The sequence below is a fragment of the Phalacrocorax carbo genome, chromosome 19, assembly GCF_963921805.1.
Source record: "Phalacrocorax carbo chromosome 19, bPhaCar2.1, whole genome shotgun sequence".
In the NCBI taxonomy this organism is placed as follows: Eukaryota; Metazoa; Chordata; class Aves; order Suliformes; family Phalacrocoracidae; genus Phalacrocorax; species Phalacrocorax carbo.
This window is the reverse complement of record NC_087531.1, coordinates 1,166,446-1,189,844: the sequence shown is the minus strand read 5'-3', so window position 1 is coordinate 1,189,844 and position 23,399 is coordinate 1,166,446. Positions and strand designations below refer to the sequence as shown.

The following is a 23,399-nucleotide window of genomic DNA, read 5'->3' as shown; positions in this document are numbered from 1 at the left end:
ATGCCCGATGCCCTCCCGGCGCTGGAGCCGAGCGAATGCCGGGTTTCACACCCGACACCTCAAAGGGTCCCTGGGGACGGCCCTGCCATCGCGGGGACCCCTCTGCCGCCCCCGTCCCCGGCGGCTCCGTCCCCGCAGCTCGCAGCGGCGGAGCAGGGGGGAGGCAGGAGCGCACGGCAGAGCAGAGCCGCTGCTGAGAAATCATCTCGGAAACAAAACCTGCCAGTCAGCGATCCGACTAATGGCATACGGGAATTAAGACACCAGAAAATGCCCTCCCGCGCCTGCCAGCAGCTTCCCAGGCAAGTGTGTTCGCAACAACTTGTTTTCACGGCGAAAGCCGGGTTGGTGCCTGCGCAGCGCCGCGGCTCGCACCTCTCCCGGCACAGCATCCCCGGCCCTCCTGGGACCCCGCCGCCCCCCCCCGCAGCGGGTCCCTGCGGCCCCCGTCCCAGCCCAGCAGCCCCCGAGATGCCGGATGGGGTCGGGCCTGGGGCGTGGGATTTACTGGGGGCAGTTTCCCACAGCGCAGGTGGGGACAGGAGCCTCCCAGCAGGTCGAGCCCGCTGGGGATGGGGAATCCAGAGGTGCCCGAGCAGGCTGGGCAGGGACAAGCAGCATCACAGGGAGGCGACGGTGGCATAATCCCAACATAGGAACAATTCCCAACAGCAGGGAAAGCCTGGCAAAGGAGAAGGATCAGGCCCAGGCGGACACACGGGGGAGCCGGGGCGCAGGGCTGCACCCCAAGCCCCAGCGGGACGGTCACGCCGTGGAGGGCACCGACCCCGGGGCCTCCTGCTCAGCCCCACTCTCCTCCCAGTACCAGTGGCCCCCCAGTTCAGCACTGGGGAGACAATCCCCGCCAGGGACAGGGCTGCCCGGCTCCTGCGGAGGCGGCGACGTCCCCAGGTGGATTTGCTTTATAAGGTCACAGAAGAAGGTACCAACGCGGAGATATTTAAGCGGCGTTTTACCATCGGAAAAAATTAAAGTCACAATATTAATTAATCCTCAAAGCACTTTACGAACATTAACTAATTAAGCCTCCCAACCCCTCTGCGAGGTGGGAAAAGTAGCATTGTCCTCGTTTTACAGCTGCGGAAGATGAAGCGCGCGGAGGTGACGTGACTCGCCCAAGGTCGCTGCAAGCCGGGCAAAGTGGGACGGGGACCCCGAAATCTCCCCCGCACACCCCTTCCCCCTCCTCCCACCCCCGAGCAGGACGGGACCCGGCAGCGCTGGGCACCACGCAGCACCCCGAAGCCCCCCGCAGCCAGCGTGCATCCCACCGCCCCGAGCCAGGCCCCAGCACCCCAGTCCCCACCCAGGGCGCGGCGGCGGGGCACAGCGCGTGGGCCGGGACCCCCGGCGGCGGGCAGAGCCCCCGGGCGGGCAGCCCCAGGGGAAAACCCACCGGAGCCGGGGGCAGCGAATTAACACAGAGAATGGTGAGGGGTTTTATCGAAAAGCACAAACGACCCTGCGCGGTTTAAAAGCGATTAGAGGCCCCGGCTGGGTTATCAACCGGTGTCTCCATCACACGGCATCGATCCAGATAATAGCCGGCAATTGTTCAGATACAATATCATAAAGTCACTTTAACTACAGCCATAAAGCTTCCCCTGCCTGCAGCGCTGCCGGGCGCTCCCCGTGCCGAGCCGGGGCACGCACCGCCCCGGGGGCTCGCTCAGGACGGGGGGTGCGGGCGGCGAAGCCTCGTCCCCGTCGGGTGCCGTCAGCACGTGCTCGGCTCAGGGCATCCGCTGCCGGGGCCGCCGCCAGCCCGCGGCTCCGTGCCAGGGAGCCACCGGGCCACCAACCCTCGCAGGGACGAGGCTGCCCAGCGGGGTTTCCCACCCCACGGCGTCCCCCCCGGGGATTGCCCCCCGCTTCCGCTGCTCTCCCTTGCTGCGCTGGGAGGGGAGGGGGGTGGGAGGGGACGCCGAGCCCCCCGGGCTCCCCTCAACATCCCTCCTGGGAACCAGCGGCACATGGCGCCGGGGTTAGGGGAGCTCAAAGGCAGCTGCTGAGATTCGCCGTTTCAAGTTTTAATCCGTGGGATTTACGGTAGTTAGGAGAAAACACTGGCTGTGAACCCCCTCCCCGCTCCCCGGGTTCGCCGCTCTCACCTCCAACAAACACGGGGCCCCCGACGGCGCGGCACCGGGCCCCAGCTCCCCACAGCACACCGGGGTGCAGGGCCGCCCACCGCCAGCCCCCCAACGCCAGGGCGTTTCTGTGCCCCCGGGGGCAGCCACGGCCGCTGCCCCAGCCCTCCGCCAGCAATCGCCGGCTCCGTTTTCCAGCCAGGGGTCGGTGGGGTTTTGGTTGCCGGCAGCCCCCGGGGACGCCGCCAGCGGCCCCTGCCCGCGCTGGAGAACACCGCTTCCTCACCCGCCGCTTCCCGCTGCTTAATGAGCACAAAATATTTCCATGTTGCCAATTACTTGGTTCGTTTGTGCTGCTGCGGGCAGTGCTGGCGCGGGGAAAATCCCTCTAGAGCTGCCCCGGCCCCCGGGGAGCAGGGGGAGCCCCGGCAGGGGCCGAGCATCCCCATCCTCGCCACGCACCCCCATCGCCCCCCCGGCCCCCTCACCATTCGTTAGCCGCAGCTAATAGCTTTCCCACGTCCCCAGCGTGACACTCACGTGGCTGCAGCAGAAAAGTAAGACCCTCCTGGGATTTAAACACCCCCCCCCAGTTTGCACCAGCTGCAAGAGCCGGCGCTGCCCAGTCGGGCTCCGCGAGCATCCCTACACCGAGTCACAAACGTCCCTGGGGCCGGGGCTGCCGCCACCCCGGCGCGACGGAGCCCCGAAGGGCGAAGACCCCCGTTTCCAGCAGCCGGACCAGGCGGAGGCGTGAAAGCAAAGCGCAATTAAACAGGCCACGACACCCATTTTGCCCCTGGGAGGCTGGCGGGGCCGCTCACCCTGGGGGTGCTGGTGCTCCCCAAGCATCACAGCAGGATCCGGCCCCGGTACGGGGTGCAAGAGCAGGTCCAAGTCCGGACCAGCCGAGGGAACCCACCAGCACCTCGCACGGCTCCGCCGCTCGGGAGCGACGCCGGGAGCAGCCCAGCGGGTCTGCCGGACTCGCACCCACCACCCTGGCTTTGGAAACCCCCTTTTTGGCTCATTTGGGGGACCGAGTCCCCCCCCAGTTCCAGCAGAAGACGGTTTGGGGTCCGACCCACCACCGTGCCGGCATCGCAACCCCTTCCAGCGTGGGAAAAAAAGCCCTGAGCGGCACCGCAGAGGTGTGCCGGGCCTCGCGCCGTCCCCGCTGGGTCCGTCCCACCCCGGGGACCGATCCTGCTCCCGTGACAGCCCCGGCAGCGCCGCCCAGGCGGGATTTACAGCCAGACGAGGCCTCTCCCCGCAACGAGATCACGTCTGCAACGGCATCATTATAAAAACATTAAACCAGGTCGGTCCCCGGGAACAGCGTTCCTCTCGCTGCAGCTACACCTGCGCCCATAAATCCTCCCTCTACGAGGCAGCCCGGGTGGGGTGATTTATAAGGTGAAACCAATATTACAATGTTTAAGAAAAACAAAAAAAAAAACCCCCAAAACCACCAAAACGCCGTCCAGCTGGGCTCCCCTCCCGCTGGGGACGGGACTCCAGCCGTGAACCTCGGTGACACCACGTCTTTGCCCACTCGTAGGGCAGCGAGGGACCCCCCGGCGAAGGGCCGCGTCCGCCGTGACGAAGCTGGGCTCTGTCAAACGCCCTCGGCCACGCGACGCACGCGGGTGGCTCCGAGCCGCCGCGGCCCCACGGGGGCCCCAAACCAGCCCCCGCAGGAGCCGGGGGTGGGGTGGGTGGGGGGCTGCAGCTCGTCCTCGTGCCCCCGGCTCTGCGGACACGGAGGAGAAGGCGCTTTGCAGCCAACGGCATCGGCGCGGCTCGCGGCGTTGGCAGAGCTGCCGGGGGGACGCCCCCGCTCCCAGCCGAGGCCCCGGGGTCCGGAGCAGGAGGACGCGCCGTGCGGCGGGGTACAGCGCTGGCAGAGCGATGTCCTCAATCTCCCCACGTACTCCACAAATATTAATTGCTTAATTTAGCCTCTGGCAGCGATCCTCACCTTAACAGCGAAGACACTGAGGCTGGGAGGGGGGAAGCCATTTATCTCCGTGTAACGAGCTGGAAACCGGCTCCAGAACTCACACCCCAGCTCGCTGTCCTAATGATGACAGCATCCCTCCACCTCATCCAAAAGCTTTCTATTTTAAAAGACAACATTGTGATTTATTATTATTAATCAGCTTTGAAATGTTTTCTGGAGTCAGGGTTCCTGCTGCCGTGCGCCCACGCCAGGCCCCCGACACCCCCCCGCCGCTTCGCATCCCGACGCCGGAGAGGGCTCCGGGAAGGAGCAACCGCGGCCGGTCCAGCCGGGGAGGCAGCGGTGGGGCGACCGGACCTCAGAGCCGCTGACCCCCCCCGAACCGGCACGGACAGGGACCGCGGGCAGGGAAAGCCGGGAGCCGCAGGCAGGGAAAGCCGGGAGCCCAGCCCTGGTCAGAGGCGAAGGCAACTCATGGTGAGGAACATCAGGCACGATGCCACCTCCAGAGCACACGTCCCTCGGCAGAGGGTGGTCCCCGTTCCCACCCCTCGTTTTAGCCTTTACTTCCCGCTCGCGGGGCCGGGGGGTGCGGGAGCGACGCCGGGGCCGCGGTGCAGGGGGGGACCCCGTGTGTTTCACAGGACTTGGCACAGCTCCAGCCAAACCGAGACCTGCAAACCCAAGGCAATCCAACGGAGACGAGGCTGGAGGAGGACTGGAGCCAAAAGCCATTTCTATTCTGGACGGCACTTTAGGTTCTCTAAACTGGGAGCACGATTCTGACCGGCGCGTTCAGCTGGAGCCGCAACTGCCGCGTGCCGGTGCCGCACGCGACGGCCGCTTGCACGCCCGCAACACGGTGCCGGCGGCAGCGGCAGAGCCGCCCCCAGCCCCGGGGCCACGGCTCCATCCCGAGTCCCCCAGTGCTGCCGGGCAGCGGGTCCCTCCAGACCCCCCTGCACGAGGGTCCTCGGGAAACCCGAGGACGGAGCTTGGAGGATCTCCAGGATGAACACCATGCCCTGAAGCACGAGGCCGCCCCAGGGATAAGAACCTTGTAGGGTTCAGGATAACAATAATTTCCCCAAATAAACTGCTCTCCCTAAGAGCCCAGCACCCTGCACATGGAGGGGACAGCCCCCACCCCAAAATGGGGGCCCCGGGAGCAGGGAGCTCACCCACGGCAGGAGAGCAGCCGGGCAAACCACAGGGAGAAGGAAACGCAGTTACGGGTTTTGTGCAGCTTTTTTAAATGAGGGAAAATGGTGGGAGGGCACGGGAAAGAGGAGCTGGGATAGAAACCAGTGGGAAAAGCTACGGGGAGAGGAGGCGAGTCCCCCCCTCCCTGCGTGGGACCGGTGCCACACAGGGCACGCCGCCACTCGAGGGTCCCTGGGACATCTCTGCCCCCAGCAAAAAGCCCAGCGGGGCGATCCCGCCCCCGGCTTGGGGGGTCCCCCAAACGCAGAGCCCCTCTCTCCTCCCACCAGCCCCACATCCCCAAGCTTGCCGGGGGAGACAAATAAACCCAGGCTGATCCATGGGAGACACGTGCCCGAAAGGCAGCAGGTCCCCTTTTAGGTGACCCCGGGAGGGCAGCGAGGGGGCGGGCGCAGCCCCCCGAGGGGCTCCGTCAGGACCTGATGCCCCGAGGCTCAGCACCCAGCGGGGGGCCGGGACCCCTCCACCGCCCAACCCCGGGTTTTCCAGCCGGACAAAGAGAAATCTCGGTGAACACCCAAGCACCGAACACCGGGAGGGAAATCCTTTGGGGAGAGCATCTCTGGCAGCATCTCCCCCACCTCCAGCCCCCTCACCCGGGCGCCCACGCGGCAGCGCCGAGGATCGGTCTGGGCTTTGAGAAAAGCCCCTTCCCAAGGGCCGCCACGGGCCGCTCCGGCGCCGGGTCTGGCAAAGCGCCTCGGTAAAAATAAAACAGAATTTGCAGGAGAAATGGAAGGGAAAGCGTCGGTTAGTAAAGCACGGAGGAAAACTTGGGTGATGGGAAGCAGGGGAATTTAAGCTGGAAAGCCCAAATATAGAAAAAGCTGATGCTCCTGGCGTGAAGGGGCGAGGAGGCTGACAAAGGTTCCCTTTAATTTCAGGGCAAGGGGAAAATAACAACTATTTAGCACATGCTTATATATTCTTTAAAAAAAAACACCCTTCCGTCTCAAAATAACCCCAGAACCGGGGTTCTTCCGCCGCGCAAAGCCCCGGGCACAGCCACGACAGCCCCCCAGCACAGATGGCGGGGACAGACGGACAGACAGACACAGCCCAGCCGCCCGCTCCACCAACCTGACCCTCCGCTGGCGCGCAGGGACGGGGCGCACGCACCCAAAGCCGTTTGGTGCTGGACTCCAGAGGCCGGGTACCCCCGCTCGCCCCCAGCCCCGCCGTCCCGGGGGCTCTGCCCCACGTTTTTCCGCTCCATTTCCTTCCCGAGTCGGCGGGAGATAAATCCCCCCGCCGAGGCGGGCGGCGGGAACGGCAGCGCCAGCGGTGCCAAGTTTAATAAGCAGCCCTGATGGAGAAACCAGGTAATAATTGGGATTATTGAGGTGGCCGAGAAAGAGCCCGCACCGCTCCTGGCGGCCGCTCGGGTCACCCCGGGCCACCCCGGCACCCCGTGCCCGGCCACGACACCCGTGGGGCCACCAGCAGGCCTGGGGTGGCCGCGGGACGCGGCGAGGCCGGGCAGCACCATTAGCTAATTTATAAGTTTTAAAAACCAAAAACCCAGCAAAACAATGAAACCCTTTCTGGATACGCGACGCGCGGTCGGTACCTGCAGCGCAAGGCGCCAACCTCGCCCCGCCGCCCCCCAAAGCCCCCCGCAGCCCCCCGCAGGGGCGCCCGGGGACCCCAGCCCCCCTCCTCCGCGAGCGCATCCCGGCTCGGGGGAGCCGGCGGTGCCCCCGCCGTCCCGGCACCCGCGGCTGCCGAAAGCTCAGCCACCAAAATAATCCCGTCACGGTTGGATTTTGTACGGGGCGCAAGGTCCAGGGGCTTTTTTTTTCCTTAGTGGAAATGGGATTGGAAAAAGGAAGAATTGGGATTTTTCGAGTTCTCTACGGGGTCAGGCTTGGCTGATTTTATTTTACTGCAAATATAAATAGGGCTTTTTAAAATAAATAAATAAATAAATAAAAATGAAGCCAGCCTAAATAAAAACCCACTAGAAGACACAGTAAGAAATCCTGCTGGAGGACAAGCAGAAATACCTGTAGCCGGGCTGAGTGCTCAGAAATATTTGTATTTGCTGTCTAAACACTTTATCTGTTTCCTAGCACATGGGAGAGTTTTGCTCTCCGTGTAATGTTAAAGAAGAAAAAAATAAACCGATACAAATAATATCTCCTCTTGTGCAGAAAAAAAAAATCCTACAAAACTTGGTTGCAGGCGCGCCGGGGGAAACAGCAAATATTTCCACTGAAATTAGGCTGAACGCCACGCTAATCAGATAGATGGAGGATTCAGATGCATCGGGGGGAAGGACGAGGCCGGGGGATGCAACGGGCCTTCCCCATCACCAGCCGCCACAACCCCCCTTTGCAATTTATTCCCCTTTTCACCAAAACCAGCAGCCCTGGGGGAGACGTAGGGTTTTGTACGAAAGATCTGAAAGGCAAAGTTTAATTCTTGGGGGGATTTCAGGATCGCGCGGGGAAGGAGCTTAAATAAAAGCACGCTCCTGTATTCAAATAAAAAGCATCGAGCGATGGTTTTAAACTCGGCGGATCCCGGTAACGCCGCTGCAGCGCTCGGCGGGGACGCCCGCAGACTCACGGCCGCGTCTCGGGGGGCCGGCGGCGCCCGCACGTGCGCGCGCGGAGGTGGCGGCTGCAGGAGAAAAGATGGGAAAACCCCACAAATGCAAAGCAAGGCAGGAGGGGGGAGGAGGAAAAATGCCAGGGAAAGCAGGAAATTGGCAGGTCAGGAGGAGCTCGGGTGCCGCGGGAGCCCACGCCCGCATCCCGCGGGATCCCGGCGCGGCTCAGCTCCGCGGCCGACCCTCGCCCAGCAGCGGCATCGCTCGCTGCTCCTCACAGCCGGCTCTTGGGAAGCGAAGGGGGGAAGAGGGGAAAAATTGAAAAGGGGGAGGAAGACAAAAAAAAAACCAACCCCCAAACGCAGCCTTAATCCCCGTTCCCGCCCGCATCCTCCGTTAATGACCCGGAGGAAAACGTCGAATGGATCCGAGCGGGGCTCGGAAAGGGGCGCGCGGGCCTGGCTGGCCCCAGCGCCGGGCGGCCTCACCGGCGGCCGCGAGGCGTCGACAGCCATGCTTTGTGGCGTTTAAATCACGGCCAGGGATCGATACGGCAGAGCGCTGCGGGCTCCCCCCTCCCCCTCCCCCCCAGCCTCAGCGGGGTGGGGGCAAGCGGAGCCGCCGGGGGCCCTGGGGAGCCCCAGCGCACCCCGAACCCCCTCTGCCCATGGACCCCCACATCTAGTGCCGCCTGCCCAGCCCAGTCCCCACCAAAGCACTACATGGGTGAGACCCACCGGTGGCCCCTGTCGCCCCCCAAAGCCAGCCCCTCTGCCCAGGGCCAGACCGAGCCCCGGCTGGCAGCCCCGGGGGGCACGACCCCAAAGACCCTACCAGCCCCAGCTGGGGCTCGAGCCCAGCATCTCCTGTGCCTTCGCACTTCTATCAGCTCAGATGGGCTCGCTCCCCTCCTCGGGGGCTGCGAGCGCCGCGGGGTCGGGCCCCTCGCTGCCCCCGCGCTCCCCAAGGGCACAAGGGACGGGGAAGTCATCCCCCGCCTTCGTTATTATTCTAGGGAGTAAATTTTCCTCTTCTTGTTTTATTTTTTCCCCACTGTTGTTGCTTGGACCGCCTTGTCCCCCTCTGAAGTTCGGGATCCTCCCACCCACCCCCGGCGCGGGGGACAAAGCCCGGCTTCAATCAGAGCGGGGCGGCTGGGGAGGGCGGGGGCGGGTGCTTTCCCACTCCCTTTGGAGAAGGATCCTTTTTTATCATCCCCCCCCCGCCCCAATCACGTCCGTGGCATCGCCACCGGGCACACGGAGGAGCCGCACGAGCCGCCGCAGCCTCGTGCCCACGGCGCCGCTCCGGCCCGAGGGACACGCACGACGCCGGGGGCAGAGCCAGGATGCGGCAAGTGGAGGCCAAACTTCTGCTCCTCGCCCCGGGAGGGGCCGAGGACCCTCCATCCACGTCGCCCAGCTCCTTCCAGCCGCAGCTCCTGAACCCCGTTAGCCCCTCGCCGAGGGACGGGGTAAGGTCAGGAGCAGCGAGGCGAAGCGCGGCGGGATTTGCCCCGCCAAGGGCGCCCGCATGCATGGGATAAGCTTACAGGAACCCTGGTTTAAGCACCTCTTGCCAAGAGGCGGCACACGGGGGGCTCTGGGACGGCGCATCCCGAGCATCAGCACGGCCCCGCGCCGGAGCCGCCCCGGCAAACCCCGCGGGGTTGTCGCGGTTGCCAGGTTTGAGGGTCGACACGGGGCGTTTTGCAAAGCCCCCCGGTCCCCAGGCGCCCTTTGGGAGGAAGCCCCAGCCGGCAGCTCCTCTCACCGCAGCCAGCCAGGGAAGCCCAGCTTTCCCACCGCTGGTGCCGCCGCGCCAGACCCAACCGCTGCCCCGCAGAGGGTCCGGCGACCCCATCGCCCAGCCGCCCGCTCCTTCCCGCAGCGCCCTGCCAGGCAGCCTGCCCTCACCCGCCCGAAAAGCAGCCCACCCTCGCAGCCTCCACCCTCGCAGCCTCCACCCTCGCTTGGCTTTTGAGTAAGGAGCCTCATTAAGAGGTAATTAGCTCTTGAACAATGGGAAGCTATTTAGCAACCCAGCCACAGCGGCATCAACAAGCAAAGGGGGAGAGGAGGGAGGAGAAATAAATAAATAACAACACTCCGACCGCCCAGGAACAAGCTGGGGCTGCGCAGGGCCGCAGCACCCGGCGCGGCGCGGCACGGCGCCGACCGAACGGGCTCCCTCCCCGCTGCCCCGCTCTCCCAGCCTCGTCCCTTCCCACCTTTGCTGCTGGGGGAGAACCGGCCCCGGCGGCTGGCACGGGCTGGGCGAGCCCCGACGGCCCCACGGGCGCTGCCGCCGCGGTGTGGCTCCCACCCGGCGCGGTAGGGACGGCAGCGGGGACCCCAAGGCGAGGGGTTTGCGCCCGCACGAGCGCTCCCTACGTGCCAGTGACGCACGAGCCCCGTTTTCGGGGTCTCCCTGGCTTCAGGGACGACTCCTGAATGCATTCGGTGAAGACCAAAGCGTCGGCGTTGGCTCACGCCGGCGCTTCTCAGGCTCCGACCCCGGCATTGGCTCCGACCCCGGCGCTGCTGGAGGCGCCGCTGACCCCTGCGCTCGCAGAGGCAAAACCGGGACGGTTTTGGGTTCATAACGATGCTCAAAGCACAGGGAAAACGGCCGGGCTTTGGGCTGGAGCGCATCGGGCTCCGATGGGTCTTGGTGGAGGGAGGGGGAAATTTAAACTCTGAGGGGCTGCAGGTAACAACGCCAAGACCTGCCTGCCTCCGTACATCCCATTAAACCCAACGAAGCAGGGCAAGATCCCTGCCCCGGCTGGGGAAAAACACCTAGGATAAAAACGAACCCTCTAAAATCATCATTAATATCTAACACAAAAGGAAGGAAAAATTTCACCATCAGGAACGAGGAGCTATTTAAAGAACAATTGCTGCAATTTCACAGCCAACCCAACAGATGAACCTTGTCAAACGCAGGCAGGTAGGGCCGCAGGTAGCCACCGCCACCGGCACGTGGGCCCTACGTGCGCGCGCAGCGAGACAGACAGACGCCCGGGCGACTTCGACCTGCACGCCGCGCGACCTGTGTTTATGGACGTGTTAAAACAAACCTATTTATATCCCTCAGCCCACAGGCAGATACGACGTGTGTGTCTAACACCGGGACGGCACCAGGCGTGCGCCGCTTCCCTGCGCCCGGCTAGGCTGGGCGGGCGTCGGGGTGCTCGGGCAGCTCTATTGTGTGTAAAGCCTATATTTGTCTGCCTGCATATATATCTCTACGTTATACCTATATGAAAGAGGACTTTTAGAGCTTTCCAGGGGAAGCGAAGGCATCGCTCTCACCCTCTGCACGGCTCTCGCTCCCCACCCCCTTTGTGCCTCCCCGCAGCGGGACAAGCCGGGGGACGCTGACCCCCCGCCGCCCCCAGCCCGTCCTCGCATTAGGATGCGGCGCGTGGCCAGCATTTGGATACCAAATGTGCAACCGGCAGGGAATGTAATTGCGGTCCCTCGAAAGGGACGGGCAGAGAGACAGAGAGAGAAAAATCTTGTCAGAGACGCCGGACCTGTTTGTATCTGCTCTCCATTAACCGCGCTCGCCGCAGACCTGGGCTGGTGAAGAATAGCTAACACGGCTTAACGGGCTGGAAAAGAGGGGTGGGAAGGGCTGCAAACGATCTCGGCACAAAGGGAAAACGAAACAGATGAAAACTAAGAGAGCAGTAATTGCACAGGACGCGGCCGAGCACCGGCACCCCCCAACCACCCCGACACCGCTCCCGGCACCCCGCGCCCGCTGACACGGAACCGCCCAAGCGCCAGAGTTAAAATTCACATTAAAATCGCTGCGAGGGGGGGGAAACGGGGTGTGTTTCCCGCAGAGGCTGGCGCAGACCCCGGTGCAGACCCCGGCGCGATGCCTACGGGAGGGCGGTCACGCAGGGCTGGGGGGCGACCCCGAGGGTCCCAGCCCAGGCAGGGCCGGGGTGGAGCTGGGACACGGAGGTTTTGGGAACCAGCCCCACGGCGGGGCCGGCACCAAACCCTCCCCGGCACAGAGGCGTGGGTGGGCATGTCCAGCGTCGCGCACGCTCCCCCCGAGCCGAGCCCTCCCCGGCCCCAAATTGCCCTGGAAAAAACCAAACGCGCGCCTTCCTCGTCGCCTCGAAGGAGCGCCGGCACACGCGGGTGCCGTCACCCTGGCCGCGAGCCCTCGTCACCCGCAGGCGGGCAAGGCCGGGGCACGGCCCCAGCCCTGCCACGGCTCCCCTCGCCCCCGCTGCCGTCACCGAGCTCTCGGACAAAGCACCGGCGGGCGCCGGAGCTACGGCAACGCAGGAGAGAAGGGGCACAAAAGCCGACGGGCCCGGGGAGCTCGATCCAGACCGCCCCCTCCAAGACGTGCCCCCTTCACCCCCAACTCCACCACCCCTGCGGCACGGAGCCCTCGCCCACTGCCGAAGGACAGGGTGCACAAAGGGACTTTCCCCCCCCACCCAGAAGTCGTGCTCTGCCGTCACCGCTGTCCCCGAGCATCACCCGGGCTCCCGCCAGCCGCAGTAAATCCCCCTGCTAGAAACCATCTCTCCGGCTTCCCGACCCCAGGATGGGGGAGTGCAGAGGAGCGGAACAGAAATACCAGCTGTGCTCACAAAATCCCCCCCAAAAAAATATAAAAATTCAGAAAATAAGCCTTGCAAGGCAGAGAAATGACTTCACAGTTAAATATAGGCCACGGGTAAAATCTAGACCATTTACAGGATTTGTATCTCTACTGTAAACAGAGAGGGGAAAATACCTAATACCTCGTGCATTTCCCTCTCTGTAGATACAGAAACGCACGGCAGCGTATCCGGGAACCGCATCGGGCTGCAGGAACGCTGTCATCCTGGAATTCCTCTAACCTGCCCATGACACAGCTGTAGGTAAAGCGGGGGACCAAAACCCATCTTAAATCCCCCCCATCCTTCCTCGGCCTTCGAGGTTTCCCCAAGGCCACGGGCCGGGGGGTCCCGGGATTGCGCACCCTCCTGCAGACCTTCTCCCCCGTAGCGTGGAGGTTTCCCAAACCCCCGGTTTTTTGCCGTATGATGCACCGTAGCCCATCCGAGACGTTCATCCCAAATCCTGCTGCAGCGCGGGGGTCGCGTGAGCAAAGGGGGCCGAAGCTGGAGACCCCGACCCACACGGGCAAGGCCATCCCACCGGCGGATGCCCCGGGACACCCCGGCTCAAATCACTGCACCTCACACCCTGCCCCAAGGCTGCAAGCCTGCCCAAGAACCCTACGGGCGAGCGGCTCCCGCCCCACCAGCCACGCTGGCTGGAAAACAGAGTGACTGCGTTGCCCCCCCCGCAAGACCCCACGGAGGGAAAAGCCCTGCCCCGGGCAGACCCCTGCCGCCACGCCGGCCCCGGCAAGAGCCCCGCGGGCCTGCCCACAGGCGCATCGCACCCACCACCGGCGCTGCCCGGCACATCCCGCGCCGGGGCGAGAAACCAGCCCGAGCGCGCCCGTACGGGCGACAGAGCAGGAACCCACAGCCCTGCGCGGGTATCGAAACGGCAAGGCAGGATTTCAAGGTAGGTTCTTCCTCCTTCGGCTATTTCCAGGACAACCCGGGAGTCGCATCCAGCAAAAGCCATGCAACCTTTTCCAAATGCACACTTACAAAATCATTGAAAGGAAAAAAAAAAACCAAAAACACCACCAAAAAAACCACAACCTGTAAATCCACGGCAAGTGGCTGAACACCTCCACGGACAGGCAAATTGCAGCATCCCGAGGTACCACTTATTTTTAATTTAGACCCAATTAGGAAATATAGAATTATTCTAATCTGGGCAAATCATATTGACCACGAGATTTATTACTGTCTTTTATAAAATATAGATTGCAATATAAACCTGAAGAAAAATATTTATCAGCAGATCGGGTCCGTGGGTTCAAACAAGCACCGGGCACTTTCACCTCCCCCCCACCCCCATTTTTTTTTCCCCTAAATCCCTCTTGCTTTCCACCTTATTAAATGAGATGGTAGGTGGAAAAAAAGAAGGCAAACAAGGGCCCAGGAAAGGCATATATACGTTGCTCTTCATTTTTAAGGGTGAGATAGTCTTCGAGTAACTCCAGAGACAGACAAAATAAGAGCACCGCCGGGTTCAAAAGGGAAAATAAGCAGAAAACTCAACGGCAATTTCTATATTTGCAACATGTAATAAATCGCCTCGGATTCCGAGCGCGGCGGCAGCGAGCGCGGCGGGCGGCTGCGACCCGGGGTGCTCCCACATTGGGGAAATTTGGGTCACATCCCGGAGCCAGGCGCTGCGGACGCGCCTGCTGAATCCCACCAGCCATTGTCTGCTCTCCCCTCCTCTCCCTTCGCACTTCCTTCGCCCTATTTTATTCCCCCCCCACCCCCCGAAAATATTTTCCCTGCCAACCTCAGAGTTAAAATACCTACAGACGTGTGGAACGACAAACCAGCCGCCTATTTTTGAGGCTAAACCCCCCGCTGCCTTCCCCCCGACGCGCCCACGGGGACGTGGGCAGCTCGCGGGGCTGAGCCGAAGCCACCCCCGACGCCAAGTCCCGCGCCGGCTCCCGGGACGCCCGGCGGCACCCAAGGACCAGGGGCCGCTTTCGGCTACCGGCACCGCCGTAGGAACCCTTGGGTGCTAAATCTCAGCCGCGGGGCCCCGGCCGCTCAGCGATGCCGCCCTCGTCCCCAGCGGATGGGGTGCCGGGGGGACCCTTGCCCGTGTTTGGCCTTTGGGAGAACAAAAGGAAGGAGCCCAAAGTGTGGGAGCTGGGGAGGGCCAGGAACTGTAACCAAAAACTTAGCAATGGGTAAGAAAAAAAATAAAAAATCCCTCCCCTCTTACAATCCCCCACAAAAATGTGAGGGAGATAATAAAATCCATATGCACCGCAGGCGGCCCGCGGCGAAGGCACCGCCGCGCACAAAGGGACGGGCTCGCCCCGATTTTGGGGCGGCGCGAGGGCGCGAGGCTGGGGGCGAGGGCGCCCGGCCGGACCCCCCACCCCCACCCCGAGGGGGGCACGCGGGAGGACGCCGCCGCTCGCGAGGGTCCTCGGCCACGCGCCGAAACGCAGCCGGGAACTTTAATAAACTGCGACGGTGTCGCCGAGGGTCCCCCCGCGCGCGCCCGCCGGGGCACGAGGGTGCCCCCGCGCGCAGCCCCTCGCCGCCGGCACCGACGGGGGGGGTGGGGTGGGCGGGGGGCAACGCAGCACCCCGTTGTACCCAGAGAAGGGAAGAGCCCGGAGCGGAGGGCAGCGGGCGCAGCGGCACCCACGGCGGAACCGACCCGAGCGTCGCCCCGCGACCTGCGCCCGCCGCGGCGGGGGCCGCCCGACCGCTGACGGAATTGGGGGGGGGGGGAAATGGGGGTTTGGTGGGAGGATGGTTTTAATATAAGGTGGTTTTTTTTTGGTCTTTTACAAAAGCCCCCAGAAATCGGCCCGTTCCAAACGCTGCGGTTTGGATCCGAGGGGAGGAAGGGAGTGGGGGGGTCCCGGGGGTCCCCGCCATCTGAGCCAGGAGAGGAATCCATCCTCGCTTCAAACTCTCCAACGGTTTTTTGGTTCCTCAAAATGACGAGCAAAGAAATACAAGAGAAATTAAACTCTCCCTGAAAAAAAAAAAATAAAAATAATAAAAAATGGATGCTTGGAGGAAAAAGGAGAAAGAAAATCTAAATTCAAGGGCCCGGGGAACTGCACGGGCAGCGGGTCCCCGGTTGGGCCGGGCTGCCCCGGCTCCGGGCACCGGCACCCCTCGGCCGGGCGCTGCACCCAGCCCCAGCCGGCCCCCTTCTGCCGCTTCACCCCCAAAATCGTTATGTGAAAACCCCCCCCCACCCCCCACCCGTGGCCGCCCCCGGCAGCACCGGGCGCCTTTTGTCAGTATTTCGGGTTTTTTCCCGCAGGACTTTGGCCGAGCCGCCACCGGGACCGGGACCGGGACCGGAGGAACTTGAACTTGGCCGAAGTTGGGCGCGGGGGGGCCGCCTTCCCCCCTCCCCGAGCACCGGCGGCCGCCGCGGACCCCCCGCCACCCCCGGCGCTGCCTCCCGGGGACCGCGACCCGCCGGCGGGCGACGCTCCCGGGGCCGCCGCAGCCCGCGGGGACCGGCGGGGGGGACGGTGCGGGGGGGGTGTCCCGTCCGTGGGTGTCGTGTGTCCGGGTGTGTGTCCCCCCCCTCCCGGAGCCTCGGGAGAACTTTGGGGGGCGGCCGGAGCCGGGAAGCCCCGGCTGGGAGGCACCGCCGAGCCCCCGGGACCACCCGGCCCCGTTACCGGAGCCAACCGGGGGAGCCGATCCGCACCGAGCGGCGGCCGCTGTCACGGGCCGGGGGGTGGGGGGGGGGGTGTTAAAGCCTCCAACTTGGGCGTCGCCGCCCCCCGGCCCCGCCGCCCCCCGCCTCACCTGGGGTTGCTCCGGTTCCAGTAGACAGCGTACCGGTCCGAGATAACTTTCCCGGTCTCGTCGGTCCACACGCAGACCCCGACGAGCGCGGCGAGCAGCGCGGCCGCCCCCCAGCGCACCATCGTCCCGGGCGGCGGCGGGCGCGGCTCCGGCCGCTTCACGGGGCGGCGGCGGCGGCGGCGGCGGCGGCGGCGGGGCCCGGGGGCCGGCGGCGGGCGGCGGCGGGCGGGCGGCCAGCCCTCACCATCGCCCGCGGCCCCGGGCGCCGTCAGCGGGGAAAGTTGGGGCCGGCCGCGGTGCGGCGGCGCCGGGGCAGCCGCATCCCGCGCCCGGGCGGCGGGGACCGGTCGGTTCCCGCGGCGCCCAGGGACGGCACCGGGAACCTTCCCCGCCGCCGCCGCCGCCGCCGCCGAACTTCGGCCAAGTTCCTCCGAGCCCCGCGCCGCCGCCCGGTAACCGAGCCCCGGTGGTGCCCCCCCGCGCCTCGCGGGAGGGGAGCGGGCCGGTGCGGGCTCAGCCCCCGGGCCCCCGCGCGGGCTCCTCCGCTCCGGGGACACCGGAGAGACAAAGGCCGGGCCGGGGAGGCCGCCGCTCCCTCAGTGCCGCCGCGCCATGCTGCGCCCGCCGCCCGCGCCCCCCGCCCCGCCGGCCCCGCCCCGCCCCGCCCCGCCCCGCCCCGCCCCGCGCGGGGGGCGCGCGCCGCCGCCGCCGCCTCTGACACGTTGTTGCCACCGGCGGCCGCCGCGCGCGCGCGCCCGGCCCGGTCCCAGGGCGGGGCCCCGCGCGCCGCCTCGGTCCGTGCTGCCGCGCCCCACCTCGGCGGGGGGGGGGGGGGGGCCACACCGGTGGGGGGGGGGATACCGGCGGAGGGGGGGGCCTTTGGAAACCGGGGGGTCCCACCGGGAGGGCTGGGGGGGGGATACCGGCGGAGGGGGGGTCCCACCGGCAGGGCTTGGGGGGGGCCTTTGGAAACGGGGGGGTCCCACCGGGAGGGCTGGGGGGGGTATACCGGCGGAGGGGGGGTCCCACCGGCAGGGCTGGGGGGGGCCTTTGGAAACCGGGGGGTCCCACCGGCAGGGCTGGAGGGGGGATACCGGGGGGGGGGGCCACACCGGCGGGGGGGGGGGGAGATACCGGCGGGGGGGGCCACACCGGCGAAGGGGGGGGAGATACCGGCGGAGGGGGGGGCCTTTGGAAACCGGGGGGTCCCACCGGCAGGGCTGGGCGGGGGGATACCGGCGGGGGGGGCCACACCGGCGGGGGGGGGGGGAGATACCGGCAGGGGGGGCCACACCGGCGGGGGGGGGGGTCCCACCGGCAGGGCTTGGGGGGCCTTTGGAAACGGGGGGGTCCCACCGGCAGGGCTGGGGGGGGCCTTTGGAAACGGGGGGTCCCACCGGCAGGGCTGGGGGGGGGGATACCGGCGGAGGGGGGGTCCCACCGGCAGGGCTGGGGGTCCCGTGGCGAAGGGGGCGGTTTGGGGGCGCTTTCCCTCGTGGGAGGGAAGGGCTCGCGGGGGGTGTTGGGGTGCACAGGGGGGGTGTCGCTGGGCGGGGGGGGGCCTTGTGGAGGGGGGGTACGTTAGGAAGGGGCAGCCTGGGGCTCACGTCGAAGGGGACGGGACCCTGCAACCGTGGGCAGCGGGGGCACGTGCCAAGGGCAGGGCCGCAGCAGGCAGACAGACAGACAGACAGAGGGACACGCACGGCGGGCAGCCAGGCGAGCGGAGCCCCCCCAGCAGCGTCCGGATACAGTTTTTCACCTCTGATCCAGGGATAAATTTAAACAATAATTTGCATTAAGGCATCGCTTTCCTTTGCCGGGCTCCCGGGAAGCGCTGACGTGAAGCTCGGGGCGCCTCGGGCAGAGCCCGGCCACGGCCACCGCGTGCCACGGCCACCGCCACGCACGACGGGGTCACGGTGTGCCGGAGCCCCGCACGACGGGGTCACGGTGTGCCGGAGCCCCGCACGACGGGGTCACGGTGTGCCGGAGCCCCCCACGATGGGGTCACGGTGTGCCGGAGCCCCACATGACGGGGTCACGGTGTGCCGGAGCCCCACATGACAGGCGCCGTGGTCACGGTGTGCCGGAGCCCCCCACGATGTGGTCACGGTGTGCCGGAGCCCCGCACGACGGGGTCACGGTGTGCCGGAGCCCCGCACGACGGGGTCACGGTGTGCCGGAGCCCCCCACGATGGGGTCACGGTGTGCCGGAGCCCCACATGACGGGGTCACGGTGTGCCGGAGCCCCACATGACAGGCGCCGTGGTCACGGTGTGCCGGAGCCCCCCACGATGTGGTCACGGTGTGCCGGAGCCCCGCACGACGGGGTCACGGTGTGCCGGAGCCCCTCGTGACAGGCACCGCGGTCACGGTGTGCCGGAGCCCCGCACAACGGGGTCACGGTGTGCCGGAGCCCCCCACGACGGGGTCACGGTGTGCCGGAGCCCCCCACGACGGGGTCACGGTGTGCCGGAGCCCCGCACGATGTCGGGGCCACAGTCACGGTGTGCCGGAGCCCTGCATGACGGGGTCACGGTGTGCCGGAGCCCCACATGACAGGCGCCGCGGTCACGGTGTGCCAGAGCCCCGCACGATGGGGTCACGGTGTGCCGGAGCCCCGCACGACGGGGTCACGGTGTGCCGGAGCCCCGCACGACGGGGTCACGGTGTGCCGGAGCCCCCCACGATGGGGTCACGGTGTGCCGGAGCCCCGCACGATGGGGTCACGGTGTGCCGGAGCCCCACACGACGGGGTCACGGTGTGCCGGAGCCCCGCACGATGGGGTCACGGTGTGCCGGAGCCCCGCACGATGGGGTCACGGTGTGCCGGAGCCCCCCACGATGGGGTCACGGTGTGCCGGAGCCCCACATGACGGGGTCACGGTGTGCCGGAGCACCACATGACGGGGTCACGGTGTGCCGGAGCCCCCCATGATGCCGGGGCCGCATCCGGCACCGAGGGCGACGGGGCCCCGCCGCAGCCAGTAGCCGCGTGGGAAAAGGCGGTGGGATTTCGGTTGGGGAGCGCTGCCCGGCCCCCGCGGCCTCGGCCCCGAGCGAGGACGCCCTTCTCGGTCTCACCGGGGAGGCTGGTGCTCGCCGGGGCGGGACCCGCTCCCGGACCCCCCCCCGCCTGCCCCCTAAGTTCAGAAGACTTAACATATATGAATCCCTGCGGCTGCAGGAGGACGAGCAGGCGCGGGCGGACCCTGAACCCTCCTCCCCGGGGACCCCCGCGTGTCCCCCCCCGGGTGCTCAGGCCACCGAGGTGTCCCCGAGCCGGCGCCTCCGGGACTCGCAACGGCAACGAGGCGCCCGTTACAGCCAACAGGAGCTTCGGCATCTCGGTGCCCTCGTAAATCCGCCTCCGCCTCACGCGCTTTTAGTTCTGAGTTTGTTAGCTTTAAAAGGCAGAGAGAGGTCCATTGTGAAACACCTCCAGTGCTGCACGGAGAGCGGTGGGATATGAATAAAATATGGATCGTCGTCATTATTTATTTAGCAAATCTATTTCGAAAAACCCAGCGAACTGTGGGGCTCCGCGTCCCTCCCCCCCCCCCCCCCCCCCAAAAAGTAAAACAAATAAAGGCAGAATTATTGCTGAATAACGCTGCCGGAGCGTCCTCCGCGCGGCCAACGCCTCGCCCTCCGCCGCCGAGGTTGTGCATCTCTTCATCTGACGCCCGTCAAGACGTTTCTCTATCAAGCCTCTGACAGCCAATCTTCCTCCCCGGCGGAGGGGAGCTGGCATCAAGCTGTCCGTTTGTCCGTCAGGTTTATCTGTTTTCATTTATCCAGCCAAGCCAGTAAAAGCCTTTCCGCGCACGCCGGCGGGGCTCCCTCCCCGGCACGTGGCTGCGGCCGGCACGGGGGGCGGCGAAGGGAGCCCCGGCGGAGCCCGTGCGGACAGCGCGGCCCCGGGGGGACCCTCGGGGAGGGGGGTCTGGAGGGGGGGGGCACCTGCAGCTCTGCAAAAACCGGAGCCGCCTCCCACCCCCCCCCATAAAACGGGGACGTCCCAGGAGTTGAAGCCCCTCAGCCGGACGGCCAGGAGACGGCGGCAGCCGTGGGAAAACCTCCTGGCGGGGGCTGGGGTTGGTTTTCCTGGGGCGGCTCCAGCAGGAAGAGGTGGGTCTGGACCCCGCCGCGACGGGGCTCGTGCGCCCCGCGGGCAAACGTCCCTCGGTGGGTCACCCCGGATCAGCCTCCCAGTAACGCTGCTGGAGGCGCCCCTCGACCCGCGAGCTCTCTCGAGGTCTGACACCGGCGGGACGGCTCTCCCGGGGGCACCGGCCAGGCACCCGCCGCCCAGCCCCAGCGGGACCACCAGCGCAGGCAAAGCACGCGTCCTCCGCCGGCAAACCCGTGCGGGAGCTGCCGGGGAACTGGTTCCCGCTCCCTAAGGCCCAACCCCTGCGCGGCGGGAGAGCGGCTGCCGGCAGGAGGCTCGCAAATGCCGGTGAAGAGCTGCCCAAACGCTGCCCGAGGGTCCCCCAAGGGCTTCGGGTCGGGACCAGCCCTTGCAGAGGGCAACACCTTGATGTAATAAGTAATAAATTAACCAAGCTTTACCACATTCCTCAAGATGAATCAATTCCATACTTATTTTGTGGCTCGAGGAAGGGAAGCGATAAAAAGACCGTCGCGCTGCCTCCGGCGGCAGCGATGGATTCTGGCCGGCTGCGGTTCGGGGTGCCCGTCCCCACCCCGGCACCCGCCGGCGGGTGCATCCGCGGCTGGCCGGCAAAGCACCGCGCGGGGAGGCCGCGGTGGGCACCGGGCAGCACCGGCGGGTCCCGCCGCCTCCCCCAGCCCCGCATGCACGGCCCTGCCGGCGCGGGGAGCTGCTGGTTCACGCACAGGCAGCAAGTCCAGCTCAGCCCAGCCCAGCTGAGCCCAGCCCAGCTGAGCCCAGCCCAGCCTGGCCCAGCCCAGCCGAGCCCAGCCCAGCCCAGCCTGGCCCAGCCCAGCCCAGCCCAGCCCAGCCCAGCCCAGCCCAGCCTAGCCCAGCCCGGCCCAGCTGAGCCCAGCCCAGCCCAGCCCAGCCCAGCCGAGCCCGGCTCAGCCCAGCCTAGCCCAGCCCAGTCCAGCCGAGCCCAGCCCGGCCCGGCCCAGCCCAGCCCGGCCCAGCCCAGCCCGGCCCGGCCCAGCCCAGCCCAGCCCAGCCCAGCCCGGCCCAGCCCAGCCCGGCCCAGCCCAGCCCGGCCTAGCTGAGCCCAGCCCAGCCCAGCTGAGCCCAGCCCAGCCCAGCCCGGCCCAGCCCGGCCCAGCCCAGCCCAGCCCAGCCCAGCTGAGCCCAGCCCAGCCCAGCCCAGCCTAGCTGAGCCCAGCCCAGCCCAGCCCGGCCCAGCCCAGCCTGGCCCAGCCCAGCCCAGCCCGGCCCAGCCCAGCCCAGCCCAGCCCAGCTGAGCCCAGCCCAGCCCAGCCCAGCCCAGCTGAGCCCGGCCTAGCTGAGCCCAGCCCAGCCCAGCTGAGCCCAGCCCAGCCCAGCCCAGCTGAGCCCAGCCCGGCCCACGCTGCACGGGCGCTGCGGGGGGTCACGGACCGAGGCCCCCGGGGCCGGCAGCGCGGGCGGGCGCGAGGACGTGCCCCCCGGCGGCCCCTTGCCCCCAGCCTGGGCCCGGCTTAGCTTCCATGGGCCTGGGCCCGGCACGGAGCCCGGCGCGGGCTTTGCCTGCCGCGACCTCCCCCCGCGCCTCCTGCGCCCCCCCCGCTCCGGCGGCCCCGGTCCTCGCAGCCCCCCCGTTCCCAGCCCCCCACGGCCCGGGGGCGCCGCCCGGAGGGGCCCGTCGCTGGGGGTGCCCGGCGGGGGGGGCGGCCCCGGGGGGGCGGGGGGGGGGGGGCAGCGGGCACCGGCCCCGGGCACCCGGCGGCGTCGGGCAGGCGCGGCCCCGCGGCCCCGAGCGCTGGGCAGGAGGTAGAAAGGAAAGGAACGGGAAATGAATAGGAAAGAAAAGGGAAATAGAAGTAAAATAAAAAGGAAAGAAAAAGGAAAGAAAAAGGAAATAAAAGGAAATAAAAAGGAAAGAAAAGGAAAGAAAAAGGAAAGAAAAAGGAAAAAAGGAAAGAAAAAGGAAAGAAAAAGGAAAGAAAAAGGAAATAAAAGGAAAGAAAAAGGAAATAAAAATGAAACAAAAAGGAAATAAAAAGGAAAGAAAAAGGAAATAAAAAGGAAATAAAAAGGAAATAAAAAGGAAAGAAAAAGGAAATAAACAAGAAATGAGTAGGAAATGAAAAGGAAATAAATAAGAAATAAAAGGAAATAGAAAGGTAATAAAAGGAAATTAAAGGAAATTAAAGGAAATGAACAGTAAATAAATAGGAAATAAAAGGAAATAAATATGAACTAAAGAAATAATAAATAAATAGGAAAGAAATAACAAATAAATGGGAACTAAAGCTCCCGCTTGAGTCAGGAAATGCCTCCCAAAGGGGCAGCCGCAGCGGCGCGACCCGCCCCAGGTACGACCCCGACGCGGGGGCACCCCGAGCCCGGCACGGCCTCCGCCTCGGGGTGGCGACCCACAGCGGGGACCCAGCCCAGCCCCCCCGGCCACGGCACCCCCCCGGCCCCGCCGCCCCCCGGCCCCGCCGCCCGCAGCACCGCGGGAACAGGGCTCGCAGTTCTCACGCTGGTTCCTGCAGCAGGGCTCACCCACCTCCCCCGGGCCCTGCAGCCCCCCCGAGCCCCCGCGGGCCTGCGCCCCCGCCCCCCCCGCGGGCAGCTCCCCGGGGCGCCCGAGCCTGGGCCGGTGGGCTTGTGCGGGAATCCAGCCCGCGGCAGGGCGGGGGCGAACCTCGGGGCAGACCTGGCCTGGACACACCTGGCCCAGGCAAACCTGGCCCGAACAAACCTGGCCTGGACAGACCTGGCCTGGACAGACCTGGCCTGGACAAACCTGGCCCAGGCAAACCTGGCCTGGACAAACCTGGCCCAGGCAAACCTGGCCCGGACATACCTGACCTGGACAAACCTGGCCTGGACAAACCTGGCCCAGGCAAACCTGGCCCGGACATACCTGGCCCGGACATACCTGGCCTGGACAAACCTGGCCTGGACAAACCTGGCCCGGACAAACCTGGCCTGGACAGACCTGGCCTGGACAGACCTGG

The 23,399-nt window shown here is 66.2% G+C and overlaps 1 protein-coding gene across 1 annotated transcript in view; it reads right to left on the bottom strand.

The window, feature by feature from the left end:
- EFNA2 (ephrin A2) overlaps positions 1–16,922 on the bottom strand; it is a 51,760-nt gene extending 34,838 nt beyond the window's left edge. The window contains exon 1 of the mRNA XM_064469723.1: positions 16,281–16,922. Within this exon, the coding sequence (XP_064325793.1) occupies positions 16,281–16,402 (122 nt within the window). The 5' untranslated portion in view covers positions 16,403–16,922. The remainder of the gene's footprint in view (positions 1–16,280) is intronic.
- Positions 16,923–23,399: the final 6,477 nt, after the last annotated feature.